At 38.9% G+C, this 13,324-nt stretch overlaps 1 protein-coding gene across 3 annotated transcripts in view; it reads left to right on the top strand.

The window, feature by feature from the left end:
- MAGI3 (membrane associated guanylate kinase, WW and PDZ domain containing 3) overlaps nucleotides 1-13,324 on the top strand; it is a 219,012-nt gene that overhangs the window by 187,496 nt on the left and 18,192 nt on the right. For all 3 annotated transcript variants that reach the window (XM_021002032.2, XM_021002026.2, XM_021002040.2), the window contains one exon: nucleotides 2,321-2,506. In XM_021002032.2, the coding sequence (XP_020857691.1) occupies nucleotides 2,321-2,506 (186 nt within the window). The remainder of the gene's footprint in view (nucleotides 1-2,320; nucleotides 2,507-13,324) is intronic.

Raw genomic sequence — 13,324 nt, 5'->3', positions numbered from 1 at the left:
AAGGGTCAAAGTCAAAATCTCCTTTACAACCTAGCCCCTTCTTACCTTTCCAGTTTTCTCACACTCTGTCTTCGTACACTTTGATCCAGCAACACTGGCCTTGCTGTTCCTTACATATAATACTCTATTTCCCAAATCCTTCCCTTTCACTAACTCCCCAATACTTGGGATATACTACCTTCTCACCACTACCTCTTAACTTCTCTGGCTTTCTTCAAGATTCAGCTGAAGAGCCTCTTCCTTCAGGGGCAGCTAGGTGGCACAATGGATAGAGCACTGGCCCTGAAGTCAGGAGGACCTGAGTTCAAATCCGGCCTCAGACCAAACACTTAACACGTACTAGCTGTGTGACCCTGGGCAAGTCACTTAACCCCAATTGCCTTAAAAAAAAGCCTCTTCCTTCCATCTTTATTTGTTTGTTTTTGCTAGGCACTGGGGTTAAGTGACTTGCCCAGGATCACACAGCTAGTAGGTGTCAAGTGTCTGAGGTCGGATTTGAACTCAGGTCCTCCTGACTCCAGAGCCAGTGCTCTATCCACTGTGCCATCTAGCTGCCCCTTCCTTCCATCTTTCTTGAGATGTCATTCCCCCTAGACTGACTTCCCCTTGTAGAATTTTAGACTATGAGACCTGCCTGTCCATTTCAGAAACATTTTAAATCTGCCTTTGTGAACCTTAGGATGTATATCAGATTATATCTAGCTTCTACTTCTTCTCTATCATAAATCTTAACATTGATTGAACTCTCAGAAAGGTGTAAAATGATGGTAAGTGCTATATCAATGTTAGCTGTGATGTTATTGTTCATTATTAATGATTTGAAACCATTGTTAATAGTTTGAAATTCTCTTTTGAAATGTATTTGTTCACATTCTTTGACTTCTTTCTTATCCATTGGGAAATGAATTTTAAGGTGATAGATTTGCATTAGTTCCCTTTATATATTGGATAGTAGACCCTTATCTGAGATATGTGATGCAACATAGTTTCATTGGTTTTGTTACTGTTAAAGATTTTCAAGTTTGTGTAATAGGAATCATCTATTTTTTCTCTGTGATCATTTCTGTCTCTGGTTTGGTTAAGAATTCTTCCCCTAGCTATAGTTATGACACTTTCCCTGCAGGAGTCTGTCATCCCCTACATCTGTTATTTACTTCCCAAATCTGCCTTTATCCTTTGAAGACCTTGCCATTGATTGGTAACTGTGATAGCACCAGCTGTGTGAATCTTGAGTCTCTTGCCCAAGTCTTCATTATCTCTGATAGCACTTTCTACGTTACTTCTTGTCATGTTATTTGTGCTCACACGAACCATGAAGAGTGGCTATTTGTTGTCTGATTTGATGAATCTTGAGAGGTTTTCCATATTGTGAATGTATGCCCCAGGAAGCCAGTAGACACCACTGTTGTTGTTACCAGGTTAGCAGAGAGCACCACCACTATTTGTCTCTCTATCCTCTGACTCTTAGTGAATGATCTCTCACTGGAAAGAGTTTGTCGGTTCTCCTCATCATTCTTTGGAGAACAAGCATCAATTCCTTCCCTAGGTGGTTCACCCACCTCCTTTTCAGGAAGAGCTTCATCTGTTGGGAGCCCAAAGTGTTTAGTACCAGCCCTTTTCTACTGCTTGTCTCCCTGTGTCCTATCTGCTAGTGTCTGTGGTCTCTGCCTTGGTAGGTATATGTGAACTATTATCCTACCCCCCACTCCACCTTCAATTTAAGCTCTCTTCACTAAGTGCACACATCTTCTCCAAGCAACTATATTCAGAATCTCAGATTTGGAAGGAGCTTCAGAGGCTATATAGAAAATCTCCAACAAATGCCATTCACATATGACTATCTCCAGTGATAGAGTAGCACTGCAGGGAATTTTCTTTTGACAGTGTCTTTGATTCAGCTTTATGCTTCTTTCCCTCTGAGCATAGTTCAGTGAGAAGTGATTGAACACCAGAACTAATGTGTTTCCCAGTCATTTTGCTTTCTATCCTTGCTCTACCCTTGACCCTCTAAAGAACTACCTCTTTTATGGGCATCACAATTAATCTGAAAATCTTAGTTTTATATATTTATTTGCCTACTTTTCACTAGGCTTCTGGAGTTTTAAATTACTGAATTGTGACCGTCAGGTAAATAAAACCAGCAAATTTCCTTGTAACCTGCCTTTTGGTGCTGAATATTTGGGTTAGAAGGCCAACCTGTTCACTGTACCAGGATTTCTGATTAGTAGCCACCAATCAGAATTCTTTGTGGTATTAGATGCATCTTCAAGAATTTACCAGATACTTCTGAAAGCTGAAATGCATTTTCTTGATTTCACAGTGATTCCTCATAAAATTGGACGTGTCATTGAAGGAAGTCCAGCAGATCGCTGTGGGAAACTGAAAGTGGGAGATCGGATCTCTGCAGTGAATGGGAAGTCCATCATTGAACTCTCCCATGATAACATTGTACAGCTCATCAAAGATGCCGGCATCACTGTAACACTGACCGTCATTGCTGAAGACGGTAAGATGGATCAGTCAGCAGGCATTTATACAGTGCTTATTATGTGCCGTGCACTGTAAGAAGCGCTGATGAGGGATACAAAGAAAGGCAAAAGCAGTCTCTGCCCATGAGGAGCTTACATTCTAACTGGGGAAGCAACATGTAAATAGCTATAAACTTCGTACATAATAAATGTAAAGCTGGACTAATCATGTGAAGGCACAGCTTAACAAAGGTACAGGCTTGCTGCCAGGAAATCCAGAATCACTGTGGTAACAGAGCGGTTTATAAAACCCTGGGGTCTCATTTTGCACCTTTGCTATTTAATGAACTTAAAAGGCAGTTTATTATAACATTGTCAGCAGTAAAATAACCCAACTAGTAATTAACAGAAATATATATATTTATGGTGGAACATATATGCAAATTGGGAGGAAAAAGGTTGATTGATAATACTTTTTAAAAATCTAAATCTGTATACTAGAGTGAGAGGGAATCCTCTAAATAGATCTAAGGAGGTCACTTGGTATTCAGCTATTTATGTTAGGTGCATTAGATAGCTTCTTTTTTATAGGACAGAAGACTACATCCAGAACAATTACTTTATAAGGCAGGAAAATCCAAGATACTTGGAGATAGGTTATGTTTTATGCCTAATTATTGACTAAGAAAGACCCAGGGATGCTGTAAAAAAAAAAGGATATATTTAAAGCATAAAACATATCTTACCTTCCTTGCCACCATGCTACCTTTCATTAACATAATTTCTAATTAGGTGCAATTCTGAATCCTCTTTAGACCACATTCTTTATTTGCAAGTAGCAAGAGATTTCATGGTTCACATTTCCTCTCTGCTAAGCTTCTGAAGTCAATAGGAGTACCTAAAAGAAAAGTGGAGAGGGATGGAGGGATCAGACTTCAGCATTAAGAGACCTGAACCACTAGGAAAGGAAATTCTCAACTCACTTCCTGGAGGCTACATTCCTTTTTTTTCCCTTTGAAATATAGTTAGTCTTGTCAAGTCCTGTCAGTTTTTACTTTTAAAATGTTCTTTGAATAGGCCTTCCTCTTTGTTCCTGGTACCACCACCATTATCCAGATCTCTATTTCTGTACATCCAGACCATCTTGATAGTCTTCTCCCTCATCAGTCTAATTCGAATTGGTTCCTACCTCTAAGATATCCTACCCACCGTTTAATCTTCCTCAGACACATTTTTTTATTGTCTCACTTTTGTATTCAGAAACTTCTCACGATCTTTAAGCTGAATTCCAAGCTTCTATTGTCCATCCAGTATCTTCTCCAGTATGGCCCCAACCAACTCTCCAGTTTGCGCTCTTGTTACCTCGTTATAAATATTGACGCCTCCATGCCTTTGCTCATGCTATTTATGCCACCTGAAGTGACCACCTCCTCCATAAAACCATCACTGACCCCTACAGCCCAAGTGATCTCCTTCCCTAAATCTGCTGTCACACGTATTGTCTGTATCACTCATTTGGAATTTACCACCTCTTGTCTTATGTTGTTATATTTTTGTGTGTCTATTCTTTCTACTCAGTGGATTGATAGCTACTTGAGAGCAGTAATCATATTATATATCCTTTTGTATTCATAAACACCTTTATCCTGCCAGCCTCTGACTTGACTATATAGAACTGAATCAAAAGGTCATTCAAGGTAGAAGCACTATGTTGAGCAGAGACACTGTGCCAAGAAACAAAAAGATGTTTGGGGAACAGCATTTAGACTAATTTGGCTGAAGCACGGAATACATAAAAGGGAATAGGGGATGGTAAAGTTGGAAAGGCAGGTGGGTATCACTTAAATCATACTAGGCCTCAAATGCCAGTATACCTCCTTATATATAAGTCCCTTATTAAGTGAGATAAAAAGGAAGGAATGATCAATAATATCACATGTTTCTGTGAAGTCAAGAAAGAGGAGTACAATGAAAGACCACTGGGTTTTTGCTATTGCTGTAGAAGGTTGTTGGTGACCTTTGAGAGAACAGTTTCAGGGAGAAGAGGAAGCCACATTTCATGAGTTTTAGGAGTGGGTAGAAAAGCAGTGAGGGCAGACAGTGTAGAATACTCCCAAAGTTGTTTTTAGTAAAGGGACAAAGGAGATAGCTAGAACTGGTTACAAGTTTGAGGGGAGATGATTTATGGGGTTCAGGAGTAATAAACATATTTGCAGACACAGAAGAAAGAACCAAGAGAGAGGAAAGAATTAAAGGTGAACAACAAAGGTGAGGACTAGTTACCGTTAGGCTTCTGCGACAGGCAGGAGATAATGGAATCAAGGCCATGAGGGGAAGGAGTTAGATTTGGATGGAAAAGATAGTTTTTCTTCAGTGACAGCAAGGGGAAAAAAATGGGTGAAGTTTTGAGTTAGAAAAGCAGTAAGTGGAGAGATCTCCTCTCAGACCTTAATGTTCTCTGGTATTTTTATTTCTTCCTTACAGTCTGTAGGAGAGGTGTCAAACATACAGCCCAAAGGTGGAGTCCAAAACACTCCTGAGTGTGGCCCGGACTGATTGAAATGTAATTGGGAAATATTTAACAAAATAAGTAAAAAGACAATAAAACATAGCTAATATTGCATTTTCAACTAAGTCAGCATATACCTCACAGGGGTCCTAAATATATTGTTTAACAACCCCCATTTCTAGACACAGCTGGTCTATAGTATGCTTCTGTGATAACTATGTTGCTTTTATTTCTGTGTCTTTTTATCATCAACCAAATATTTACCACCATGCTTGCCTACCTCTGGTTCCTGGACTTCCTTACATGAATGTATCTTTCTTTAAAAAACTTAATTTAACTCATTTCCAGTTAACAAGAATCTATTTTCTCTCCCTCTCACCCATCCCCATTGATAAAAAGGAAAAACAAAACATTTGTAACAAATATGCATAGTCAAGCAAAACAAATTCCCACATTGGCCGTGTCCAAAAGATATATCCCAATCTATATCCTGAATCTATCACCTCTCTCTCAGGAGGTGGGTAGCATGCTACATCATCATTCCTCAGAAAATCATGGTTGGTCATTGCATTGATCAGAGTTCTTAAGTCATTCAAAGTTGTTTATCTTTACAGTGTTTTGGGGTTTTTTTGGTTAGGCAGTGGGGTTAAGTGACTTGCCCAGGGTTACACAGCTAGTAAGTGTTATGTGTCTGAGGCCAGATTTGAACTCAGGTCCTCCTGAATCCAGGGCCGGTGCTGTATCTACTGGGCCACCTAGCTGCTCCTAGTGTTTTTGCTATTTTATAAATTGTTCTCTTGGTTCTGCACATTTCATTCTGCATTAGTTTATACATACGTGTCTTCTCAGCTTTACCCTGAAACTACCACTTTCATCATTTCTTACAGCACAATAATATTACATTATATCCAAATATCATAATTTGTTCAGCCATTCCCCAGTTCCCATTAGTTTCCCATTCTTTGCCACCACGAAAAGGACTGCTTTAAATATTTTCATACATGTTGATCCTTATCCTTTTTATTCAGTCTCTTTGGGGTATAGACATAGTGGTATTGCTGGGTATGCATAGTTTAGGAAATTTGAAGACATAAGACATAGTTTCAAATTGCTTTCCAGGATAGCTAGACCAATTCACAGCTCTACCAACAGTGTATTATGAATATGTCTGTCTTCCCACAGCTCCTCCAAAATTTATTTTCCTTTTTTTCTTTCAATTTTTCCATTCTGATGGATGTAAAGCAGAACCTCAGAGTTACTTTAATTTGCATTTCTTTAATTTTTAGGGATTTGGAGCATTTTTTCTTATGATTGTTGAGTGTTTGGATTTTTTCCTTAGAAAACTTCCTGTTTATATCCTTTGACCTTTTACCAATTGGGGAAGGGCTCTTATTCTTATAAATTAGTTTCTTGTATATCTTGGAAATGAGACCCTTTTTAAGTGAAATGTTGCAAAGATTTTTCCCATTTACCTACTATCTTTTTATAATTTTAGCTATATTAGTTTTGTTTGTTCAAAAACATTATAAATTTTATGTAATCCAAATTGTCTTTTCTCTTCTGTGATACTCTCTCTTCTTTGATCATGAATTCTTCCCCTACCCATAAATTCAAGAGGTAATTTCCTTGCTCCTCTAATTTGTCTATGAGGTCAGTCTTTTTGTCTGCCATGTATGCATTTGGAGTATATTTGTTCTACCTCTACCTCTTTTTACCCATCCTCTTCCTTTGTAATAAGATCTATTCTTCCAGAGCCATATTCCAGTCACCTGTTAGATCCAATTTCCCTCTTCCAGTTAACATGTCTAGTTCTTGTTTGTTACCCATGATTTGCCTGTTTGCATTTAGGTGCCCAGGGTTTCAGGTTTTATCGCTGACTCCTTTCTTGAATTTTATTGTCTGTTGGCTTCTGGAGGTGGCTCTCACTGTTGTTCCACCCTTGCACTTAGGCTTTGTGATCTCTGTGGATATGTATGGGCAATTTGCTCCTTCCCTCTTCCTTTTCAATTTAAAGCCCTTTTGATTCGTATTAGTCTTTGTTACATATGCTCTTTTTCTCTGGCCCACAGCCCATTATTTCTGTATTTTATCCGTGGTCGAGAAACCCAAATCCCATTCTCAGATACCACTGTCCTCACCACATACTGCCATTTGATTTGCCTAAGCATGGTATGTAATGGTAAGAGCACTTGTCTACGGGCTGAAAGACCTGGGCCCTGGTTCTTATCTCTGAGCTGCCTGTCAGCATTCAAGTTGTGTAGTTTTATGTATGACTAATGAATATAGAGCAGTATTTTGTGTTTATAAAACCCATCGTTTTTCATGATGACTTCTAACTTTTTGTCAAATCTAATTTTAGTGTAAATGATGGGCATATCTCAAAATAAGCCATGTCTGAATGGTCTTCTAGTAGAGCTACAGTTTGGGGTTTCATTAATCACTTTCCAGTCTCATTTTAGTTTAACTGTACCAGCAGTACATTTCTTTAGTATAGAAAAACAGAAACTCAAGTATGAAAAATCAAGTTCTTTTTTGAAGTAGCTACTCTTCCAAATTCTTTACTATTTGGAGGGTTTTCTGATAAACCTAAAAGAAAATGGGCCTGGTTTTCACATGATGGAATGAATACTTCATTTAAAGAAATATAATAATTTTTAAAACTGAATACATTTCAGAAATTATTTGAAATGATTGAACAACTGAAAAGTGGAAGGAATATTTACGTCAGAGAACGTCATTTAAAATAATCACTAGTTTGGGGTACATTTGCTTAGCACCAATACTGGAGATTGTATGGAGGGGTTGGGAAAGGTGTTAAAGAAAGGAAGGCTTGAAATTGTCCTACCGATTCCTCCAGTGTACATGCAATTATTGATTGTGTGCCTACTTCTCCAGCCAAGCCTGTGAAACCAAAAGCACTCCTGATTGTCTCAGAACAAGAAGTACGACATGCCTATGAATAGGCTCCGCTCCAGCTTGCATTGATGTTGACTTTGCCCTGTTCACTTCTTTTTGCCTTGGCAGGCATTTCTCTATACTTATACATAGTTTAACTTATATATAGTTTAAATATATATAGTTGGATACACAGATGATAAGAAAGGATGCTTAAAATTGGCAAACTCACCCTCTTCATTGAAAAGAGGGAGTCGGGTTAGTGGTGGGCCATCAGTAGGACGCTGACCAGCGGGTGTCCCCAGGAATCCCCAGTCATTATCTTGTTGGCTACTGGCCATCATAACTCATGGGTTGAGCTAGTTTAGAAGATACCCTGCAGCTTCTGCGATGACTCCAGCACAAGTTGAGTATGAGTTTTCCAGGTTACATAAAAAAATTCAAATTACCTGGAGTTAGAATACCTGGCTTCTAGTTGCAGCCTTGTCCCTTCTAAGCTTTGTGGCCATGGGCAAATTATTTAACCCATCTGAGCCTTAGTTTCCTCATCTATTAAATGGGGATAATAATACCTGAATTACCTGTTTCATAAGATTTTGTGAGGAAGATGCTTTGTAAACTATAAAGCACTTATATAAATGTGAGCTTCTCTTTTCATCAACAGAGGTTTGTTATTCATCTCATAGCTCATGCAAAATTCTTAAAGTTTGTGAGCAGGTATTGTGGGAATACTTGTAGTGCTTATAGCCACACTTTGGCTTCCTTTTTCCACATCTTATCATTCTTGTATGTTAATGTTCTTCTTCCTCCCTCATCTCTCTCCTTCCCTCTCTCCCTTTCTCTATCCTTCTCCCTCCTGTTTCTCCTCTGTCTTCCTCTGTTTTCTCCCTCTCTGTCCTCCCTCCCTTTCTCCTCTTCCCCTTGCTCTCTCTGTCTCTCTCTCCTCTTCCCCCTCCTTTCCCTTCTCCCTCCCTCCCCTTCCTTACCTAATATGTTATATAAATGTTAATTGTTGCTTGACATGCTCCTGTCCACAATCTTTGTCTCTCTTCCTTCATTCACCTCTCCCCTTCCCCATACACATCCCACCACATACATTGAAATACAGGTCTCTGAAAAATATTAGGACTTTATGCTTTCTTTTATTAGGCCAAAAACATGACTGAAAAGGCTGTAGCTTGACTTGGCTTAAATCAAGCCAAAATTCATAATAATGTATAAATTAAAGCTTTAAGCGTTAGCCTCCTCTATAGAAATTGCTACTTAGATATAACTACTGTAATCTTTCAGTCCTTGAACGTATTTCTATCAGCTCCATTTTATTCCATGTGTCAGAGGTTTCTCTTGCATAGTAACAGGTTGTTTTCAGCTAAAGCCTGGCCTCTAAGTGACCATTTTACCATTTAAGCTCCATGTTTCAAAATATAGGGTTTAAATAAAATTGGCATATTAGTTCCTAACACTTAATAATAATTTTGGATGCTGTCTACATCTCTCTTTTTGGATTAAGTTACTTGACTTAATACTTATTCTGAAGTTAGAGATTTAAAAACATAAATGCATGCAGTGTATAAAGACTGACTGCTCCTATCGCTTCCACTATCTGGCAAAGTTTTAATTACTACATTGTGTAGTGGATATTAGTGTGCTTTGTACATGTTACTTGTTGCTAGAAGGTTTTTGAAGTGACATGTCAGAGATGTGCCTTGGGAAGGTTAGGCTGCACTTCTGCGAGATGGGTGAGTGACCAGCTGTAACCAAGCCCAGCTTCCCTTCCTCGCCACAGAGCAACGTGAAATAGGTCAAATAAAGAGACAACACAGTAACAGAGAAAGGAGGGAGCTCTCATAAGAAAAATGCAGGAAAACTCTCAGATACGTGAACAGACTAAGCAAAGCCCCAGAGCCCCAGTAACGTCCACAAAGCTCTGTTCTAATGCCTTACCACGCTTGAAGGTGACCTTGGGTTCTCAAAGGCTACGACAGTGGAGCACAAGTCTGACAGATTCTTTCTTGCTGAAAAAACTTCAAGGGTGATCCTGGCAACATTCTGTCTGTCTTCCTGGAATTAGCCCACTTAAATACAGGTATTCACAGGGCTGGCAATTTCATAGTGAATTATTTGACCATAACACCATGTAAAACAGACAATTTCAAAATGGCCTTCGTGCAGCCTCTTCCACGTATGCGTTTATGATGGGAGAGTCCTGGAAAAGGAGACAGAATGTGCTAAGAATTACACTTTTAAGAATATCTATAAACTTTATGAACATTCATTATTGGGATTCTGAATATGAAAGCTCTTTGTCCAGTGCCCAGAAGTAGATGTGCTACTGGAGGAACTAAATCATAACCAATATCACATTGTCACTATAAATGGATCCAGAAGACTAGAAGTTGCAATTAAATACAAAGGTGGCACACAGGCTCTCCTTGCAGAGAAAAATAGAAGAACTGGCAGAAATGGTTTTACCTTGCATTTAAAATCCAAAACAAACTCTGTGTGTGTGTGTGTGTGTGTGTGTGTGTGTGTGTGTGTGTGTGTGTGTGTGTGTGTTGATGAGTATTTGGTCCTCTTGTACAACAGTGCTCTTGATAACTATTTGAAAAAGAACCACCAATGAAATAATTACAGCTTATTTACCAACATCTGTGGCAGAGGAGGAGGAGATAGAGAAATTCTACATCGAACTCAATAAATCCTCTAAATTAAATCAACATATACTTAGGAAGTTACTCAGTGACTTCAGTGAACAGATAGAAATGGAGGAAGACAGTGAAGAATGTTAGAAAATATGATTCAGAAGTGATTGTTGATAAATCAAAATAAATTAATTTAAAAAAGAAAGAAAATATGGTTCAGGAAAGTGAAGAAAATGTCCATACCTTTGATCCAGAAATTTCGCTGCTAGTTATATACCCTAAGGACATCACTGGCAAAAAGAAGCACCCCAAACATGCCAGTAAATTTATAGCAGCATTTTTTATGCTAGCAAATAATTGGCCAAAAAGTAGATGACTCTCAGTGCAGTAATGGCTAAATAAATTAGGGTACATCTATGTAATACAATATTACTTTGCTATAAGAAACTATTAACATGATGAATACAGAGGAGCACAGAAAGATTTGTATGAAGTGATGAAAAGTCAAGTGAGCAAAAACAGGAAAAACAGTATAGATGATGACTTCAGCAACATAAATGGAAAGAATAATAGCAAAACAATTGGAACTGAGTACAGTGACATTGTGATGTACAGGCTTAGTCAAAAAAACAAAGAAGTGGGGGACCACTGGTGCAAAGCCCTGAATGTAACATCAGCCTTCTTCAGTGCATTGGCTAATTGTGCTCATTGATTTTTCTTTTTCTATGCTTTATTTTAAGGAGTGGCTGTCTCAGAGCAGGGTGATGTAAAAATGAGAGAACAATAAAATTTATTTTCTAGAAAATAAAAATATGTTTCAAGAGTAAGGAATAAGAGAAGACAAAGTCTTGTAAACTATCCAGGAGCCTCCTGCCTATACATCTTGGCTGTTTTCTCCAAAAAAAACCTCATCTGGAACATGGTAAACACCTAATCATGTCAGAAAAATTAAATTCATTACATTTTAATAGACAGGAAATGCCTCATTATTACTGTGGGAGTCAGTCCCTGAATCAGCCTTCTGAGGATAGTCAGAACATCAACTTGCTAAAGCAAAAATCAAAATTATCACAAAACTAGAAAAATGAAAATGAGAAAACATAGTATGCAGTCAGTCAAAAAGCATCTAGTAAATGCTCACTTTGTGTCAAGTGTTGTGTAAAATTTTTTTTAAAAAGTCCAGAATGAAATATTTCCCTCTCTTAAAAGGTCTATATTCTTTCAGTAAAATTAGAACAACTGTGTACTGAGCTGCTTCAATGATGAAAGAGTGAACATCTAGCACTACTTAAAACAAGTTTAACAAATGAATGAAAAAAGCATTTATTAAGCCCTTGCTGTTTGCAAAGCGTGGTGCTAAGCTCTGGAGATAATATATAGAAAAGCAAGACGGTTTCTACTCTAAAAGAGCTCAGGTAGCCCTTCAGCTAGCATTCATTAAGCACCTACTATGTGCCAGGCACTGTGCAAAGCTTTGGGTATATAAAAGAGGCAAAGAACAGTCCCTGCTCTCAAGGAACTAGCCGTGTAATGAGGGAGACAACATGTAAACAGCTATACACAAACAAAAAATATACAGTATAATTAGGGGTGGTTTCATAGGGAAGGCACTAAGATTAAGGAGGATTAGGAAAGGCCTTTTGCAGAAAATGGGGCTTTAGTTGAGACTTGAAGGAAGCAGGGAAACCAGGATGCACAGACGGGGAGAGAGAGCATTCCAGCACGAAGGGATAGCGTGTGAAAATCCTAGGAGTGAAGAAAAGTAAAGGAAACCAATGTCACTGGTTCACAGAGTTAGGTGGAGGGGGAGAGACTAAGCTATAAGAAGCCTACAAAGGTAGGAAAGGGTCAGATTATGAGGCCTGTAAAAGCCAGAGGATTTTATATTTTATTCTGGAGGTAATAGGGAACACCTAGGGTTTATTGAATAGGGAAGTCATATGGTCAGAGCAGTTTTTTAAGATGATCTATTTAACTGCAGAGTTGAGAAGGGATTTGATTAGGGAGAAACAAGTCAGGGAAACCAGCAGGCTCTTGCAATAGTCCAGGTATTAGTGGATAAGGGCCTGCACCAAGGTGGTAGTAGTGTCAGCAGAGACGAGGATGCACACAGGAGATGTTGTAAAGGTAGAAAGGAAAGGACTTCACACTAATCTGCTGTAGGGAGCGTGGGGGTGAGAGAAAGTGAGGAGGCAGGGGTAACACCTAGGTTGTGAGCCTGAGTTGCTAGGAGGCAGTCAGTCAGTATTTATTTATTAAATACCCAGCAGGTCCCAGGCACTGTGCTAAACATTGGGGATACAAATGAAGGCAAAAGACAGTTTCTGCCCTCAAGCTCACAATCTAATGGGGAGACAACAAGCAAACAAATACGTACAAACTATATACATGAGTAGGAATTAATTAACAGAGAGGTGGAGCCAGAATTAATGGGATTCAGAAAGACTTCCTGTAGGTGAGATTTGAAAGAAGCCAGGGAAACCAGTAGGCAGAGTTAAGCCGAAAGAACATTCTAGGCATGGGGGACAGCCAGAGAAAATGCCCAGTCAGGAGATGAAGTGTCCTGTTCATGGAATAGCAAGGTGGCCAGTGTTGCTGGATTGAAGAGTACATGGAGGAATATTAGGTGGTCAGAAGACTGGAGAGGAAGGGGGATGCCTAGGTTGTGAAGGCCTTTGAACACCATGCAGAGGATTTTGTCTTATATCCTAGAGGTAATAGGAAGTCACTGGAGTTGACCAAATTGGGGGGGTGGGGAGGAGTGACATGGTCAGACCAGCACTTTAGGAAGATCACTTTGGTGGCTGAAT

Source organism: Phascolarctos cinereus, unplaced genomic scaffold (assembly GCF_003287225.1).
Source record: "Phascolarctos cinereus isolate Bilbo 61053 unplaced genomic scaffold, phaCin_HiC Scaffold_5;HRSCAF=322, whole genome shotgun sequence".
Taxonomy (NCBI): Eukaryota; Metazoa; Chordata; class Mammalia; order Diprotodontia; family Phascolarctidae; genus Phascolarctos; species Phascolarctos cinereus.
Note: the sequence above shows the minus strand (reverse complement) of the source record. Positions and strands in the feature narration are given on the sequence as shown.